The sequence below is a fragment of the Nycticebus coucang genome, chromosome 5 (assembly GCF_027406575.1).
Source record: "Nycticebus coucang isolate mNycCou1 chromosome 5, mNycCou1.pri, whole genome shotgun sequence".
NCBI lineage: Eukaryota > Metazoa > Chordata > Mammalia > Primates > Lorisidae > Nycticebus > Nycticebus coucang.
The window spans coordinates 89,410,614-89,430,535 of NC_069784.1; the positions used below are offsets into that span (position 1 = coordinate 89,410,614).

Below are 19,922 nucleotides of genomic sequence, written 5' to 3' on the forward strand. Positions count from 1 at the left end.
GTTAAGAGAGTAGATATTTTATGTTTTCATCACATTTAAAGTAGGTGAGGTAATGGATATGTCAACTAGTTTGATTTAATCATTTCACAATATATTAACATATCAAAACATCATGTTATATATACATGATAAGTATGTACAATTTTTCATCCATATTTGTTCTCTAACACACTTTGCTTTTTCAAGTTGAATTCTGGAATTAGAGAATCTTGTTTAGATGGTAGTAGATTTGGTTATGGAATTCAAAGAGTTACCATGATATTTGAGTTTTGTACTATAAAATATTTTTTCTTTATTTTTATTGTTAAATCATAGCTGTGTACATTAGTGCAATCAAGGGGTTCAATGTGCAGGTTTCATATACAATCTGAAATATTCTCATCAAACTGTTCAACGTAACTTTCATGGCATTTTCTTAGTTACTGTATGTAGGCATTTGTATTCTGCATTAATGACATCATCTTGCATGGAAGGGTGGTGGTGATTACGTTTGCTTGATTAGGTTTGAATGACACAATCTTAGGGTGGGACCTATGCCCCTGAGTGGGCGGAGACTGTGTCTCAGACACCATAAAAGGGCAGTGTATCCCAGCACAAACTCAGAGGCAACCAGCCAGGAGCCAAAGAGCTGCAGCCTTGGGATCTCCAAGACTTCCACTGGAAATCTCCAACTCCAGGTCAGTTTTCTTCCTGTCAGTGTTCCACTTCCCTCTTTGGCTACAATTGTTTTTCTGATCCCCTTACCTTTGTATTTTAGAAGAGAAGAGAAAGGGCCAATTTTGTTCTATGTCAGGGAACTTTCTTCACTTTTCTAACATCCCATTTAAATTCATTACAATGTTTACCTATATTAGCTGGGCTTTGGGGGGTGCATGCTTATAGCTACTTGGGAGGCTGAGGCAGGAAGATTGCTTGAACCCAAGAGTTTTAGGTTGCTGTGAGCTATGATGCCATGGCTGGCTACTCTACCCAGGACAGAGACTCTGGCTACTCTACCCAGGACAGAGACTCTGTCTCAAAAAATAAATAAATAAAGGCCCATAGCACAGTGGTTATGGCGCTGGCCACGTACACAGAGGGTGGCAGGTGTGAACCCGCCCCGGGATACCTAAACAATGAGAACTACAACTAAAAAAAAAAAAAAATAGCCAGGCATTGTGGTAGGCGCCTGTAGTCCCAGCTATTTGGGAGGCTGAGGCAAGAGGATCGCTTGAGTCCAAGAGTTGGAGGTTGCTGTGAGCTGTGACCCCACAGTGCTCTACCGAGGACAACACAGTGTGACTCTGTCTCAAAATAAATAAATAAATGAATAAATATAAATTTTTACATATGAACTTCAGGTTGCTTTGCATACGTACCAGTATTTTAATGAGTTTTCAACTACCATGTATGTGCCATTTCTAAAAATCGTTCCTTTTTACTTTCTAATATTATTTCTTAAAGACTTTCCTGAGTTTTTCACTTAAATATAAGTACCACTTATAATAGTTGTATCATAATTAACTGAGTCATTATATTGTTTCTGACCATTGGAGATCATACTTAACACTCAAAGGAAGAACATGCTATAAATGTAGAAATTTCCTTTTAAAAACTTGTTTTTTTGGCATTACACCATACAGAGAATCAAGGCGCCCGGGGAGGAGGAAGAGGAGAGGGGAGACGGTGCAAACCGCGTGGCGGCGGTCTTGTCTGTGCCCCGGCTTCGCCTGCGCTCGGTTCTCGGTGACGCACCTTCCTCCGCCCCCTGCCGTGCCCGGGCCTCTGCATTGCCTGACTCCGCAGGGGCAGCTCCTGCTCTTCCCTGGACTCTTCAGCAGAGGCGTTTATCGAAATGTCCACAGAAGGAGGATTTGGTGGTACTAGCAGCAGTGATGCCCAGCAGAGCCTGCAGTCCTTCTGGCCTCACGTCATGGAAGAAATGCAGAATTTAACAGTGAAAGATTTCGGAGCACAAGAACTCCCACTGGCTCGTATTAAGAAGATTATGAAACTGGATGAAGATGTGAAAATGATCAGTGCTGAGGCCCCTGTGCTGTTTGCCAAGGCAGCCCAGATTTTTATCACTGAGTTGACTCTTCGAGCCTGGATTCATACGGAGGATAACAAGCGCCGGACCCTACAGAGGAATGATATCGCCACGGCAATTACAAAATTTGATCAGTTTGACTTTCTCATCGATATTGTTCCAAGAGATGAACTGAAACCACCAAAGCGTCAGGAGGAGGTGCGCCAGTCTGTAACTCCTGTTGAGTCTGTCCAGTACTACTTCACGCTGGCTCAGCAGCCCACTGCCGTCCAAGTCCAGGGGCAACAGCAAGGCCAGCCGACCACCAGCTCCATGACCCCCATCCAGCCTGGGCAGATCATCGCACAGCCTCGTCAGGGCTAGACCACACCCATGACGATGCAAGTCGGAGAAGGTCAGCAGGTGCAGATTGTCCAGACCCAGCGGCAGGGTCAAGCGCAACAGTCCAGAGTGGCAGTGGACAGACCATGCAACAGATCATCAGGAACACAGGAGAGATCCTGCAGAAACTGGTACAGCTCAGTACTGGCCAGCTGCAGTATATCCACTTAGCCCAGCCTGTATCAGGCACCCAAGTAATGCAGGGACCGATGCAGACCCTTGCCACCAATGCCAAACAGATTCACAGACAGAGGTCCAGCAAGGACAGCAGCAGTTCAGCCAGTTCAGAGATGGACAGCAGCTCTACTAGATCCAGCAAGTCACATGCCTGCAGGCCAGGACCTCACTCAGCTCATGCTCATCCAGTCAGCCAACCAGCCCTCCGACAGGCAGGCCCCTCAAGCGACCAGGGACTGAAGTCCTGAGCTGGCAAGGCCAAGGACACCCAACACAATTTTTACCCTACAGCCCCAGGCTACGGGCACAGACTCCCTCCCCAGAGGACCTGGCTGACCTCAGCACCTCCTGCAGGCTAGGACACTGGCTACACCCCATGCTTGGGGACCGAGATTCTCCAGCAGAAAGATGCAATTTTTTTTGTTTTCCTTTTTCCATCTTTTTTCTTTAATGAATCAGCATTTCAGTATGCTGAGCTGCGTGTCCAGTGCTATGAAATGAAAACATTAAATAACATATTTATGGCATTTTCTTGAAGAGTGTGGTTGAAGAAATATGTCTCTTTTGGTTCTCACTGCCACTTCTTTTTAGGAGCAAATCTCCCTGGGGTGTACCATACAGTATTTCCTAACTCTTGGAACTGCTGCTACCCCCAAGATTTGCCACATTGTTCTGCCCTCAGAGTGAATTAGGTGAACGTGTGTACCTTTTTTTCCACTAGTGGTCCTCTCTCCACCCCCTGCTTTTCCCCCAGACTTTCCCATATTTGTATCCAGAGGCCGTGGCAACATTCCTTGCATTTAAGAGATGAACTCATTCCCTGTGGAGAGTGGATGGTTTCATTCCCATACACGTCTCTCCCAGGGACCCAAGGAGACTAGAACTTTGTGTATTTGCTGCCTTTCCCCCCTTTATTTTTTAAATTTGTTGTTAGGCCTAGGCTAAAGTAGAAAAATAGCAGTTAACTCCTGGCAAATTCCTGGGCTGCAAGCCCTCAACAAAATGGAGTAAGTCTGGTTCACTCCCAAGATAGATGGGAAAGTATTCATTAACTTCTTACTTGACTAGCTTCCTGGAAAACAACCTGACTATCTATCCCCTGACTGACCTTTAAACAATACCAGGTGGAAAGAGTACTGGAACTAAGATGTATGGGAAAATATTAAAACAAAGATGTATGACGTACAGCTAACTAACTGCAAAATTCTGCTTCTGTACAATGCTCGCTTGCTACCCCATCCAAATGTCCCGGGACAGCCTGCATGCCACCCAGGATGCAGACCAAGCCGACTCCTTAAGCACTTGGGGCTGCTCTCAGAAACCCCATGTTGGGACACTGAGGTAGTTGCCAGCCGGCTCTTCAATAAAAGGACTCTGCTGTAATTTTGACTTCTTTGGCAGTGTGGTCTTTGTGGAATTCTTGGGCACAACATATTAAAAATCTGCTAGTCTCCTTTGCTGCATGGACTTCAAACTGCATAAAATGCAATAAATCTCATTTTAGATTAAAAAAAAAAAACTTGTTTTCTTGGATACCTTCCAAGGTGAGATAGGCAACCTCATTCAGTTTTCAAGCCCCATGTCAAATTTGCATAAAAGAACGATAGCCATGGCAGGAGGCTTACGGGGGCCCTAGGGGTTATGAAGTTTCGGGAGCACTTGGGGCAATGGGAGGATCTCTTGTGAGGAGCATCTTTCTGGTTATGGTTCAGGCCCAGATTATTTTAGAGAAGTTGATGACAATGATTATAACTTTTGATAAAGTAGTTTTCTCAGAGTGCTTGAAAGCATTTCATCCAATGATACTTTGTCCTTAAAAATGATTCTGTTCCTGGGCAGCGCCTGTGGCTCAGTGAGTAGGGCGCCCCCCACATACCAAGGGTGGTGGGTTCGATCCCGGCCCTGGCCAAACTGCAAAACAAAACAAACGAACAAAAAAATAGCTGGGCGTCATGGCAGGTGCCTGTAGTCCCAGCTCCTGGGAAGGCTGAGGCAGGAGAATCACCTAAGTCCAAGAGCTGGAGGTTGCTGTGAGCTGTGACACCATGGCACACTACCGAGGCGGCAAAGGGAGACTCTGTCTCTAAAACAAACAAACAAAAAATTATTCTGTTCTAGGCATCTCATTCACTCAGCCGGGGATTTTGCTAGTTTCACTCACCATGTGGTCTTTTTTGAAATTCTGAGGGTCCCTTAGTCACTTTTCTGTCATAACTCCTGCAGAACTGGCTTTGCTTTTATGATTGGATTTAGATGTTGATAATTTTTTTCTTGAACTGCAGGTGACTTTCAAAGAAGTATGGATTAGGGGTGTGACTTCACTCCCAGATCCCATTAAAGACGCAGTTGGGCTCAGCTCCCATAGGGAGAAGCTTTGGTCCCAGCCAACACATCATCTGGAAGTCTGCACACAAGTAAGCTGCCCTGTCTCTCTCTTGTGCTTGCCTAGATTTTTGAGTTTTGATAGTTTTCTCACAGACGATTACACTACTAAGATTCTGTAATCACTTAGTGTCACTTCCATACACAAATGATGAAAATATTTATATGACTTAATTTTTGTATTGGATCTAGCTACATCCTGATATTGAGGATCAGATTGTGTATTGAAGATTTCTAAGAACTCCCAAGAAGCAGATAAAGCACCATTTCAGCTCAGTTGCCTGCCAAGGAGTCTGCACGCAGAGGCAACCTGCTCAGTTTGCCTGGATTTCTTCACCAAGCCCTTCTCCTTCTCTTATGGGCACATCTTCTGTTTTGATCGCATCCACACTTGAACATCAGAAAGGGAGGCTTCGATACCGATCTGCCCCATGTGTCAAGGATCAACAGAGAAACCTCCTAAGAGAGAATGGCGAATGAGGAATCTGCTCCAGCCACCACCAACTGAGGACGACCCAGAACCAGGGTGCGAACTTGTGCAGGCAGTTCGGTCACTGCCTCTCTGCCTCATGAGCTGCACCAGAATGATCCAGGTTTTATATCCATGTCCTTTCACAAGTTCAGTCTTGCCAATGGATATAGCCGTGAGGCTTTGCTTGGCTCATCCACCACCTCTGAAGAGTTTCTTGGGTCCTTATAACAACTTTCAATGAGGACATTTTGTGAATAAATTAAAACCCCTGAAATCATGTCTCAACCTAAAACAGGAAGCCAAATTGTAGAATGACTGCAAATGCTCACACAACCAAGCCAACACGTGGGTTGTGTTTGCTGACTCCAAGGGTTTCTCTCAACGCCATCCACATCTTCTCTGACCTCTCAGAAGAACCAGTGTGGGATCTTCAGTTTGATCGTTTGGACATTAACAATATCTCCTCTGGCTTAAAACTCCACAAGGAGAAAAACTTGATTTTAGATTTCCCTCAGCCTTTAAGTGATTACTTAAGTTTCTGGAACTGCTTTCAGAAGAACTTTGTCTGTCTGGAGAACTGCTCTTTGCAAAAGTGAACAATGACTGGGACTGTGCAAGTGAAAAATGTGAGCTTTCAGAAGAAGGTGCAGATCTGTATCATCTTTGATACTTGGAAAAGATACACCGATGTGGACTGTGTCTACATGAAAAGTGTATATAGTGGCTCAGAAACTGACACCTTCTTATTTGCCATTGACCTCCCCCAGTCATTCCAACTGAGGAGAAAATAGAGCTCAGCATTTCTTACTGTGCTAATGGGCAAGTCCTCTGGGACAACAATGAGGGCCAGAATTCTAGAATTGTCCACACACCGTGGAAACCTGATGGGGTGCAGACACAGATAGCACCCCTGAACATTCCACCAAGCATCCCCTAAGATGGAGTTAGAGTCACCAGTCTTTGGCAGTCCAAGTATGGCTAGTGGGCTCTTCCCAGAGTGGCAGAGCTGGGGGAGAATGGAGAACTTGATCTCTCATCGATGAATTAAGCAACCTAGTGGTTGGTCTTGAGCCGTCATATTCCCCATGCAATTCTAGGTCTGTATTGCTCAGTATGGGCGGTGCCTGTGGCTCAAGGAGTAGGGCGCCAGTCCCATATGCCGGAGGTGGCAGGTTCAAACCCAGCCCTGGCCAAAAACCACAAAAAAAAAAAAAAAAGTCTTTGCTACTTTCCATCAGTAGGTTTAGATTTGAGCTTTTGAGACCTGGCTACAGAAAAGAAATCCACTTGAGGATTTAGTTTTGGGGTCAATGGAGATGATGCTGCCCAATTTTGCTTTGGAGGATCAAGTAACAGCCTGGGAACTATTTGAATAAAGGCAATATCTTTTCAGTGCCCTTCCTTCTGCCCTCTGAATTCATGAGCTTTCAGGTTGGGGAAGGAAGAGTTGAGGAAGGACAAGTGATGGTGATGGAAAGCTGTGTTAATGGTATGAGGAATGTATGAAATATGTACACAAAGGGCTCTGAAGTCAGAATAGGAGCAGGAGGTCTGATACTTAATTGTTGGTGAGAAAATGTAAGGTTATTTTGTGTTTTTAAGGTGGTTTTATGGTTCTATCCTGGGGAAACATTTGTAGAGGGGGGGAAAGATGCATTCTATATATTCCTGTGGAGAAGAGCCAAATAACCTTTAAGGGTATCAGGTGGCACTTGGTGAAGATGAATTGTAACTATGAAGAATCAAGATTTTTTTTTTTTTGGTAGAGACAGAGTCTCACTTTATTGTCCTTGGTAGAGTGCTGTGGTATCACACAGCTCACAGCAACCTCCAACTCTTGGGTGATTCTCTTGCCTCAGCCTCCTGAGTAGCTGGGACTACAGGCACCTGACAAAGTGCCTGGCTATTTTTTTGTTGCAGTTTTCTGGGGCCAGTTTGAACTTGCCACCCTCACTAGATGAGGCTGGTGCCCTACTTACTGAGCCACAGGTGCCGCCCCCAAGAATAAAGATCTCAAATGAAGCCTTTCTATTCAAATGTGATCTACCAAAAATCATGATTTGGAGAAGGTTTAAGCATATCTGACTTCACAATCCTAATCTTGTAAGTGACTTTGTGGTTAAGACATCATGCTTGGGTTCTTAGTACAGAATCCTGCTAACAAAAACCATGCCATCAATGGTTAACAACTTTTGGGAGAATGGGGACCAAAGACCCCATTCTTGGCAAAGGAAAGCACCCTCCAAAAAAGAGGAAAACAAAAAGTAAGTTGAGTGAGTTGCAACAAAAAAAAAACCAGCTAGTTTACATTTAAGCTAGCCATTGCTAGCAAGCTTCTTGTCTTTTCTGAAATTCTAGCCTACTCAAGATACAGCTTATAAACACCCTGCCAGGTCTGTGAGCACTCTGAGGAGAATAATGGTCATAGGAGAGGCTATGGCAAATCCTAAGAAAAGATACATCTTCTGGGGCATTTCGTGGCCATTAAACAGGCAAAGCAGATACCCATTGTGGAGATTTGCATTTGCCTGGGGCAGAGACTAAGGGAGTAGCTCCATCCCTGAGATATGGGCAGAAGAGCTTATATCCCTTATAGCAGAGGAAAATCCTCTGTGATGGTGATGGAAGGAAAATGCCTCCCACCCACCAAGAGGGACTTTACCTAACAAATGCAATCAGTGTAACCTGGCTTATTGTACCCTCAATGAATTCCCAACAATAAAAAAAAAGAAAAAAGAAAAAAAAAGGTCCATTCTGTACATTGGCAGTCCTCTTCGAATACTCTTGTATCTTTGAGAGTATTGTCAGTGTACACAACTCACATCCTTCATATTGAAGGTGACTCATTTTTCTGCCACACTTTTTTGATGTGATGTTTGAAGTGTGGCCCAACACTAGGATTCTCAGTGCAAGAATCCAGTACCTAGCACACAGAAATAGCAATCTATCTTCTTGCCTATTTTTGTCTTGCTGTTTTATTTCCTTTGAAGTCAAAGGCCTCTTTAAAAAAAAAATGGATGGGAATTCTTTTGTTGTAATATATTTGTTTTGTGCAAATATCCATTCTGTAAGATCATAAGGACAGGAGTCCCAGAGCATTTGCTTCTATTATTGTGCACATCGGCTGAGAAGTGTCAAGAAAGTGCTCTTGATTTTAACACGTGTGATGTGCCATGCTAAAAAGTACTACTGTAGTAACTCTGCTGTGACAGTATGTAAGGTTGGGCTAACTTCCATGAGTTTTTCACTGTAAATATTTCACTTCCCTTTATCTATCCTTTATGAGCTTCTCACCGTAAGAATAAATGTGTTTGATATAAAAACAAAAAAACAGACAAAAAAAAAAAAACCCAAACAGCAGAATGACAGACAAGAACGCTGACCCTTCTCCTCAAGCAGCATGGGCCCCTCCTGGAGCAGACGATGCACGTGAGCCCTGAGCTCCAGCGGTTCCGGGAAGATATGAGCCTGGATGCAGCCACCACCAGCTCCCTTCTTGTCGTCTCCGAGGACCTAAGGAGCGTCCAGCGTGCAAAGAGCCATCAGGACATGCTGGAAGATCCCAGGAGATTCATCCCGCTGGCCTGTGTCCTGGGTACACCCAGCTTCTCCACTGGCCGACATTACTGGGAGGTGGACGTGGGAGAGGTGAAGGAGTGGTCTCTGGGTGTCTGCAAGGAGTCGGTGGACAGAAGGCAGAGGGACTTGTCCTCTGAGCATGGCTTCTGGATCATCAGCATGAAGGCAGGAGCAATCAGTGCCAACTTCATCCCAGAAAGTAGGATCCCTGCAAGCCCTGGACTTGAGCGTGTGGGAATTTTCCTGGATGTGGAGATGGAAGAAATCCGGTTTTTCGATGTTGGAAATGATGCCCTCATTTATATGTACAGTCCTGTCTCCTCGCTGGGGCCTTTTCGTCCGTTTTTCCTTCTTGATTGGCCAGGAGAAGGTGACGGTGTTGTCCTGAGAATCTGTCCTTGAGAAATTGAGATCTTCCTAGCAGCTTTGTAGAGAAGTCAAAGAGAACTTTGGCCTGAAAAAGATCAGAATGATCAAGGACCAGACAGTGTGCTGCAGTGCCATGAACTGTCAAATATTGTTAAGGGCATTTTGTAGACTCTGTACTGACAATGGTATAGATTTGTTTATGGTAAATATTTTAGGCTTGTAGGTAAATAACTATCAGATATTTGGGAATATTGTGAAGCCCAAGAAGCTTCTGTTTTCTAGTCTGAAAATTAGGATAATTGTATCTCTTAGTCAAATAGCTGTCATGATTAGAGACAATACTGTATGATATTTTTAGTAAATAAAGAATGGAGAATAGTAGGATATAAGTTATCTAGATACTAGATTCTGTGGATTCAAACTGTCTTTTTTATTTTATGGCTTTTTTGGTGCAATTTCTGATGATAGTCCTCTGTGGACCAACAAGAATCAGATAGAAGATGCTTTGATAAGGCATAAAATTTCAGAGACAGGGAAATAAGTCTTAGGGAAGACAAAGTTTCTCATTTTTATTTTCGCTGAAACACAGTTTCTTGAGAGACAAAGAAGTTTGACCAAGGCATATTGTGAGTGGTGATTCATATTAATTGGGAATTATCCTTTGCCCATTTCAACCATTGACCTGTTGTGTAGCTGTCAGTAAACCAGGGTATGTATGATAGGCATGAAGATGCCAATAGGTTTAATGAGATAATGTCGAGGTTATAAAATAGCAACAGATTCAGCAACTTCTGGAATCAATTATATAAAGAAGGAAACGACTGTTCTGAAGACTACATCCCTTTGCTTCTGCCTAGCAGATGTAGATTCACTTATAAAACTCCTCTGCATTTTCTGAGATGAAAGGCCATGTCCTAGCAAGCCAAACTTCAGACCAGTGTTGCTGATTTTTGATTCGTTAAGAATTGTTTATCCACAAGAATGGAGAAGCACGAATCCTATGTACTCAATTTTGATATGAGGACAATTAATGACAATTATGGTTATGGGGGGGAAGCAGAAAGAGGGATGGAGGGGGGGTGGGGCCTTGGTGTGTGTCACACTTTATGGGGGCAAGACATGATTGCAAGAGGGACTTTACCTAACAATTGCAATCAGTGTAACCTGGCTTATTGTACCCTCAATGAATCCCCAACAATAAAAAAAAAAAAAAAAAAAAGAATTGTTTATCAACCATGCTAACTCATTAATGTGTATTCATCATAAACTTGTTTTTAAAGTTGTTTTTGGATTTGTATTAGTAGAATTTACATTTTCTTTTTCTTTTTTGGCCGGGGCTGGGTTTGAACCCGCCACCTCCGGCATATGGGACCGGCGCCCTACTCCTTGAGCCACAGGCGCCACCCGAATTTACATTTTCTTGCAATTAAATTTATAAAATGTCTGATGTTCTTATGAGTATTCTGTTTGGTCTGCCTGTCACATCCTGTCTCAAGTTGGTGCCCCTCTTCCCCCACCACAACCACATCATCTCAGACTGATTTCCCACCCTCATCCTACAGTCTCCCAATGGCTCCTTTTTCAAGGCTTCAGAGTCCATAGCGTGGGACTTTTTTTCCCCTGATATGACATGGGTGCCAAAGGGCTGGGTCTAGGTATGTTCTACCCTTTGACTTCCTCCCATAGAGACTCAAAATTGTCACCTTCCTTGTCCTTCCAACTCCACTGTGGGGGGAGACAGCAACTCTCCCCTTCTTGTTTCCTTTTAATCCTTACAATTTTATTTGAAGGAAGTCCTTGCCCTCCCCTGTCCTGTGCGGGTGGAGGATACCCTCATCTACCCGGATAGGTCTTTGTAATGTTGAAACACGTTTTCTAAGGCAATATCCATGACAAATGATACACTAATAATTATCTCTTAATGTATTTCACTAGAAAAAATCCTGATCTCACACACTGGTTTGATTTCACAACTCACCAGTAGGTTGAGGCCTGTAGTTTGAAAACTCACAGAAGCTGTGGGCTTCCCGACTCCCTATCTTGAATGCTAAGGGGAAGGGCAGCCTCAGTTTCCCTGTGACCAGGGTTAAGAGCTTGTGTTACATTGGCATGTTGGCTTTTCTCCAAGGTTTCTTGTTTCTTTTCTTTTTTTGGAGAAAGAGTCTCACTTTGTCACCCTTGGTAGAGTGCTGTGCCGTCACAGCTCACAGCAACTTCCAGCTCTTGGACTTAGGTGATTCTCTTGTCTCAGCCTCCCAAGTAGCTGGGACTACAGGTGCCTGCCAAAAAAAAATGCCTGGCTATTTTTTTTGTTGCAGTTTGGCTGGAGCCGGACTTGAACCCGCCACCCTTGGTATATGGGGCCTGTGCCCTACCCACTGAGCCACAGGCACTGCAGGGCTCTTTGTTTCAAGGATCTTTCCTTGTAGACATTTAAGCCCCAGGATTCCCTTCATTTCTCAAACATTAGGGGAAAGTGTCCATGCTCAGTGATTGGCCTGGTTCCTTTCTCTCTTCTGATTGAATTACCAAGGCTCTGGGGGTTGGGTTCCATGCTTAACCTGTGGTAGAATCAGTATCTAACAAAATTGTTCTCCCCAACTCCCTTTCATCTCAGCTTGCTATGGACCAAATCAGAGGCAGGCACTTGTCCACATGTCTCATCTGCTTTATTTTTTTTGAGACAGAATGTCCCCTGTTGCCCTGGGTAGAGTGCAATGGTGTCATAGCTCACAGCCACAACCAAAGTATTAGGCTCAAGTGATCCTCCTGCCTCAGCTCCCCATGTAGCTGGGGCTATAGCTGTCTGCCATGACACCTGGCTAGTTTTTGTAGTTTAGTAGAGATGGGGTCTCCCTCTTGCTCACTCTTGTCTCCATCTCTGGAGCTCAAGGGACCCTCCTGCCTCAGACTCCCAGTGTGCTAGGATCAGATGAGTCCCTGGGCCCGCCCACCTATCTCTGGAGGGGCTGCCTCCTGACTCCTTGTCTCCCTCTTGCCTTCCCAAAATTCCTGGCCCTGTCACATCAGTCAGGTGGCTCCTGTCCTAAATCCTGCAAACCTGGACAGGGTTTGGAGTAAGTTGGAGTAAGTTCTCTCAGTTGCTGCCTCCTGCGCTCTCTCCTTCCGTCCTTACCAGGCCCACTAGCTTCTTTCCCTGATGGAACCTGGATTCTGGGGACTCAAACCTGATTTTTTTGATTTGTAGCTTTGTGAGCATGGGTAAGTTATTTAGCTTCTGTTCTCAGTTTCCTACCTAATAAAGGGTGGGGGTGGGGCGAGAAAAACAAGCCCAACATTTAAGCAGGTTGTGAGGAAGAAATAAAGTAATTCTTGTGAGGATTAAATAAAATAGTTAACAGTAATTACTTAACTCAGGCCTTGTTAACAGCACATAGAAGAATGTGCTGACACTTCATTTATTTATTTATTTTTTTTTGCGACCAAGTCTCACTCTATTGTCCCAGCCTAGATTTCTGTGGAGTCATAGCTCACAGCAATCACAAACTCTTGTGCTCAAGTGATCCTTTCACCTCCGTCTTTCAGCAGGTGGGACCATAGGCGCCCACCAGAACTCCTGGATAGTTTTTCTATCATCTATTTTCTATTTTCTATGTATAGTACCCTGTTTCCCCGAAAATAAGACATCCTCCGAAAATAAGACCTACTTACAGGAAAGATAAGATGTCCCCTGAAAATAAGACCTAGTGCATCTTTGGGAGCACACCTTAAAATAAGACACTGTCTTATTTTCGGGGAAACAGGGTAGTAGCAACAGGGGTCTCATTGTTTCTCAGGCTGGTCCTGAACTCCCGAGCTCCATCCATGGGCTCACCATGGCTTTAGCTAACCAGAGTGCTAGGATTATAGGTGTGAGCCACAAGCTGACAAGGTATTTCTTCCCAGTTGTTAAGATCACGTATTCTTATTTTTGGTTAAGTATGAGGTTGGCTATTATTTCCACATACTCTTCATCAAGATACAAATACACGTTTTGAAATGCTTTAAATATCATCAGGAAGAAGTTTTGCATACTGACCATTTTGTCCTTGCTAATGATATGACTGTCTGATATCCCTGATGGACTGATACAAGCATCCAGCCCTGCCGTCATTCCTTCCTCCCTCCTCACTCCCTGTCCTGTTCTCTCCCTTCTACCCGCCCTCCAGCCTCCCCCACCCCCTACAAACTGTAGTGTGGAGGTGTACGTACCCAGAGAAGCTTCACTGAATGCTGGTGGTAGAGGTGGGGTCAGTCTGGGAACAGGACTCAGGCTGCCTCAAAAAGCAATAGTCATGTGAAAATAGTTTACAATTCTCAATCCTAATTTGCAAAATATGATAATGTGTGTTATTACAGAATCCCCCACTTCCTCTCCAACAGTCATTTTCAAATTTTACCTTTCCCGGCCTCCATCCATCTTATTCTCATTTGGGATTCCCTAAAAAAAACTCATAAAATCTTTGCTCGCCCTCTGCTCTTTTGTTGCCTCTTCCTCTTCCACAGTCTCCTTCCCAGGAGTGCTCTCTGTAGGCATGTTCCTTCTGCTTTAATTAATGCGACTGGCCAGGACTAAAGCTGGGTGAAGAGGGGACAGTAGGAGCCTACGGAGATCCCAGAGAGGAATGAAGGGGAGAGCTCTGCTCAGCTCCAAAGTGCACTAGCCCGGTGCCCTGAACCAAGGTGTAGGTGGTGTCCAACCCTTTCCACCTGGACACATGAAAGGACAAGGAAAAACTTAAACCTCAAGTTCTCCAGATATGGGAGGAAAGCAGTTCCCGCTACTCCTGAGATGTAGTGGATTTGAGTATTTTTCTTTGGTCACGAAGACCAAGAAAACCAAAGCAGGCTGTACAGTGGTTTTCAAGTGTAGCTTCACATTGGAATCAGCTGGAGAGCTGTCAGACATTTCCAAGACCAAAACCACAGCCTACCCCAATCCAATCAGAATCTCTGTAGCTCGGGACGGGATAGTGGTATGTAGAAGTGATTACGAAGTGAAGTGCAGCTATGAGCCAGGTGCGGGGGCTCACACCTGTAATCCTCTCACTCCAGGGGCCTGGGCAGGTGGATTGATTGAGATTATGGGTTCCAGACCACCCTGAGTCAAAGAGACACCTTGTCTCTAAAAATAGCCAGGTGTCACAGTAGGCACCTGTAGTCCCAACTACTTAAGAGGCTGAGGCAAGAGAATAGCTTAAGCCCAAGAGTTTGAGGTTGCTGTGAGCTGTGACACCACAGCATTCTACCGAGGGTAACAAGGTGAGGATCTGTTTGAAAAACAAACAACAACAACAAAGTGCAGCTATAGTGGAGAATCACTGGGCTAGAGTGTGGTTTCAAAACTCTATTGTGCATTAGAGTCCCCTGAATGGGATCAGGGGGTCTGGGGTAGGACCCGGGTTTTGCATTTGTAGCAAGTTTCCAAGGTTGGTGGAGGAGCCCTACTTTGAGAGCCAGGGGAAGGGAGGGTGCAGTGCCCCCTGATGCTGATGTCTGGGTTTATATGTGAATTTATTTTACAAAAACTTATAAGAAAAATTAAGTTTGCTGTCATAAACTTAAAACTGATTTTTTAAAAATAAGGACAACTTGAGAGATTTGAATCATCTCCATTGTTTTAATGACTATACTCACCAACTCTGTATTTCACTTGTTGTTGCTCAATTTTTAGTCCATTTCCTGCCTTTTAAAAAACTGGAAGAATTGAGATCTGGAGGAAGGAGGGAATTCAGTGGTCTTAGCAGGGATGAGATCAGTGTGTTAACAAAACTCACACAGCATCATGGACATTCTTGCTGATCACTCCTACCCGAATACATACACAAAAAATGACAAAATTTCTCACATTAATTCTAACACCTAGACCATACCCAAAAGCCTACATAAAAGTGGCTTTGGTCATGCCTTCTGTGTAAAGGGCTTGCCTACAACTTGGACTTTACCTTAGAAATCACAAAAATGTAAACTAAACATTTGTTCCCAAATGTGAATCTGAAATTAAAAAAGAAAAAAAAGAGAGAGAACATTTTCTGTATGAAAAAAAAAAAAATGACCTGCTTATTATACTGACCCCAATCTGTGTTAAGTTTTAGAACTTTCTGTAAAAAAAGCCTCTAAGCTGGGTGTGGTGGCTCATGCTTGTAATTCTAGCCCTCTGGGAGCCTGAGGCTAGTAATTGCCAAAGTTTAGGAGTGAGAGAGCAGCCTGAGCAAGATGGGGGCCAAGTCTGTACTAAGAAAAGTAGAAGAACTAGCTGACTATTTCAGCTGGTGCCTGTAGTCCCAGCTACTCAGGAGGCTCAGGCACTAGCATAGGTTGAGCCTAGGAGTTTGAGGTTGCTGTCAGCTGTGACGCATAGTACTCTACACAGGTAAGACTCTGTCTCAAAATAAAGAAATAAATAAAAATTTTAAAATAAATGAAATAAAAATGGAAAGAAGTGCCTACCTTGTAGGTATTTAATTCACAGAATGGAGATAGCATCAAGGAAAAATACAGAAAAGTGGGGCATTAGGCCGAGCAGAAAGAACCCGAGAAAGGCGAGGTGACTCAGAGTGCAGTTCATCTCAGGGAGGGCGTGCCCCTTAGCAGCAGGACTTCGCTGGCTCTCTACCAACCCCCTTTGTAAAGACTGTGTCTTAGATTTCCCCCATTATGACTTTTCCTGCTGCTTCTGCTCCCAATGCAGACACCACGGCACTGTTTATACAAGGACACTTTCAAGAGAGTAAAAAATGGTATGGTTGCCATCTTTCCTATCTTGTCCAGGAAAGACCCTCAAGAGTAGTAGAACTGCTGAGTCAAAGCACATGGACACCATTGTAGATCCCGACATGGTCCATGACTGTATGAGAGATATGAATACCACTGATTATATTAGCGAGATGTGAATAGGTTTCACGGTGTGCTTCTGTATTTGATCTCTAACACACTTTGCTTTTTCAAGTTGAATTCTGAAATTAGAGAATCTTGTTCAGATGGTAGTAGATTTTCTTATTGAATTCAAAGAGTTACCATGATATTTTGAATTTTGTACTCTAAAATTTTAATGGCATCACTTTGCACGGAAGGGTGGGATTGATTAAGTTTGATTGATTAGGTTTGAATGACACAATCTTAGGGTGGGACCTATGCCCCTGAGTGGGCGGGGACTGTGTCTCGGACACCATAAAAGGGCAGTGTATCCCAGCACAAACTTGGAGGCAACCAGGCCAGGAACCAGAGAGCTGCAGCCTTGGGAGCTCTAAGACTTCCATTGGAAATCTCCAGGTCAAGGTCAGTTTTCTTCCTGTCAGTGTTCCACTTTTCTCTTTGGCTACAATTGTTTTTCTGATCCCCTTACCTTTGTACTTAGAAGAGAAAGGGCCAGTTTTATCCTATGTCAGGGAACTTTCTTCCCTTTTCTCTAACATTAACATCCCCATTTAAATCACAGTGTTCATATACATTAGCTGGGTTATGGGGTGCATGCTTACAGCTACATGGGAGGCTGAGGCAGGAAGATTGCTTAAGCCCAGGAGTTTGATATTGCTTTGAGCTATGAGCTATGATGCCATGGCCACTCTCCCCAGGGCACACAGTGAGACTCTGTCTCAAATAAATGAATGAATAAGTAAATGAATAAATAGAAATTTTTACATATGAACTTCATTGAAGTTCATATGTATCACGTGTCTTAAGTATCACTTTAGGAAACTTCTGTTTCAACATTACAAAGACCTATCCGGGTAGATGAGGGTGTCCTCCACCCCAGGCCAGTGACAGGGGAGGGGAGGAGTTTTTTCAATTGAAATTGTAAGGATCAAAACAAAATAAGGGGGAGTGGAGAATCAGTTGTCTCCCTCTCCCAGTGGATTGGAAGGACAAGGAAGGTGACAATTCTTGGTCTCTATGAGAGAACATCAAAGGGTAGAACATACCTAGACCCAGCCCTTTGGTGCTCATGTCATATCAGAAAAAAAAAAGTCCAACACTATGGAATCTGAAGCCTTTTTTTTCTTATTGTTGGGGATTCATTGAGGGTACAGTAAACCAGGTTACACTGATTGCTTTTGCTAGGCATAGTCCCTCTTGCAATCGTGTCTTGCCCCCCAAAGGTGTGGCACACACCAAGGCCCCACATCCTCCCTCCTTCCTTTCTCTGCTCTTCCTTTCTCCACCCCTGCCTTCTTCTTTCCCTCTGCTCTCCCTGGACTCTGAAACCTTTAAAAAGGAGCCATCCTGAGACTGCGGGAGGAGGGTGGGAAATCAGTCTGAGATGTGGATGTGCTGGGGGAAGAGGGGCACGAACTTAAGACAGGATGTGACGGGTGGACCAAACAGAATACTCATGAGAACATCAGACATTTTATAAATTTATTGCAAGAAAATGTAAATTCTACTAATACAAATCCATTAAAAACAAATATATGGTTCTGGTTGGCAGGGCGCTCGAGCCCAGAGAGTTGTTGCTGTGGTGGTCACGATGGGAAAGCCAGATTTTCTTACTCCCAAGGCTATTGCCAACAGGATTAAACCCAAGGGGCTTCAAAAGCTGCGCTGGTATTGCCAGATGTGTCAGAAGCAGTGCCGGGATGAGAATGGCTATAAGTGTCATTGTCTGTCTGAATCTCATCAGAGGCAACTATTACTGGCTTCAGAAAATCCTCAGCAGTTTATGGATTATTTTTCAGAGGAATTCCAAAACGACTTTCTACAACTTCTCAGGAGACGCTTTGGCACTAAGACAGTCCATAACAACATCGTGTACAATGAATACATCAGACACCGAGAGCACATCCATATGAACGCCACCCAGTGGGAGACTCTGACCGACTTTACCAAGTGGCTGGGCAGAGAAGGCTTGTGCAAAGTGGACGAGACACCAAAAGGGTGGTACATTCAGTACCCCGACAGGGACCCAGAGATAATCCGTCGGCAGCTGGAACTGGAGAGAAAGAAGAAACAGGATCTTGATGATGAAGAAAAAACTGCCAAATTTATTGAAGAGCAAGTGAGAAGAGGTCTGGAAGGGAAGGAACAGGAGGTCTCTGTTTTTACGGAATTAAGCAGAGAAAATGATGACGAGAAAGTTACATTCAATTTGAATAAGGGAGCATGTAGTTCCTCAGGAGGAGTATCTTCAAAGTCACGTTCTTTGGGCCCGAGTGCACTGAAGACCATAGGGAGTGCAGCATTGGTGAAACGGAAGGGATCTTCCCAGAGCTCAGCTCCGTCCAAAGAAAAGAAGAAGAAATCTGTGCTGGATGAGATCATGGAGATTAAAGAGGAGAAAAAACAAAAAACTGCCCAGACAGATTACTGGCTGCAGCCTGAAATTGTCGTAAAAATTATAACCGAAAAACTAGGTGAGAAATATCATAAGAAGAAGGGTGTTGTTAAGGAAGTAATTGACAAATACACAGGTGTCATAAGGATGATTGATTCTGGAGACAAGCTGAAACTTGACCAGACTCACTTAGAGACAGTAATTCCAGAACCAGGAAAAAGAATTCTAGTTCTAAAGGGAGGCTACAGAGGGAATGAAGGTACCCTAGAGTCCATCAATGAGAAGACTTTTTCAGCTACTATAGTCATTGAAACTGGCGCTTTAAAAGGATACAGAGTTGAAGGAATTCAATATGAAGACATTTCTAAACTTGCCTGAGTTTGAAAATTTGTCAATGACACATTAAAATCTTAAAGCACCAAATTGGTGTTCACCAAGGCATTATGACACTCTACTTGGTTAGGGTTATTTCTTTTGTATAAAAGAAATGGAGTTTTATTTGTATTAGTTTTTGAATACTCCTATTGAGGAAGTGTAAGAATCCATAAAATGTGAATAAATGGAAAGAAAACAAACACAAAAAAGAAATGGAGTTTTGAAAATATTATTGTATAGTTGTTTAGCTAAACTTATAGACAAATATAATAATGTCTCCTGAAGTATCAGAACTATGGAATTTTGCCCATTATTTTTTGTTTCCTTGTAATACTTAATGATTTTTTTATCTTCATTAAAGAATGTTATAAAAAAATTTGTGATGAATACACATTAATGAGTTAACACGGTTGGTAAACAATTCTTACGAATCAAAATTTAGCAACAGTGGTCTGAAGTTTGGGCTGGCTGGGAGATGGCATTTCATTTCAGAAAGCACAGAGGGGTTTTGCAAGTGAACCTGCATCTCCTGGGCAAATGTTCAGGGATCCAGTCTTTGGAACAGTCCTTTTGTCTATATAATTGATTCCAGAAGTTACTCAATTTTTTGCTATTTTATAAACTTGACATTATCTCAGTAAGCCTATTGGCATCTTCATGCTTATCATACATACCCTGGTTTACTGACAGCTACACAACAGGTCAATGGTTGAAATAGGCAAAGGATAATTCCCAGTTAAAATGAATAACTGCTCACAATATACCTTGGTCAAACTTCTTTGTCTCTCAGGAAACTGTTTCAGAGAAAATAAAAATGAGAAACTTAGTCTTCCCCAGGACCTATTTCCTTCTCTCTGAAATTTTATGCCTTCTATCTGATTCTTTGC

General features: G+C 43.5%; 1 protein-coding gene and 2 pseudogenes across 2 annotated transcripts; all 3 read left to right on the forward strand.

The window, feature by feature from the left end:
* The first annotated feature begins 1,829 nt into the window (after positions 1-1,829).
* On the forward strand, positions 1,830-2,827 carry LOC128586504 (nuclear transcription factor Y subunit gamma-like; annotated as a pseudogene). Its single transcript, XR_008380245.1, has one exon. The product of XR_008380245.1 is annotated as a nuclear transcription factor Y subunit gamma-like (transcript).
* Positions 2,828-5,538: 2,711 nt separating this feature from the next.
* Positions 5,539-6,484, forward strand: LOC128586505 (protein phosphatase 1 regulatory subunit 3C-like; annotated as a pseudogene).
* Positions 6,485-17,848: 11,364 nt separating this feature from the next.
* On the forward strand, positions 17,849-19,067 carry LOC128586503 (DNA/RNA-binding protein KIN17-like). The gene has a single exon (XM_053592317.1). The coding sequence runs from the start codon at positions 17,857-17,859 to the stop codon at positions 19,036-19,038; it is 1,182 nt and encodes a 393-aa protein (XP_053448292.1). The 5' UTR covers positions 17,849-17,856; the 3' UTR covers positions 19,039-19,067.
* The last annotated feature ends 855 nt before the right edge of the window (positions 19,068-19,922 follow it).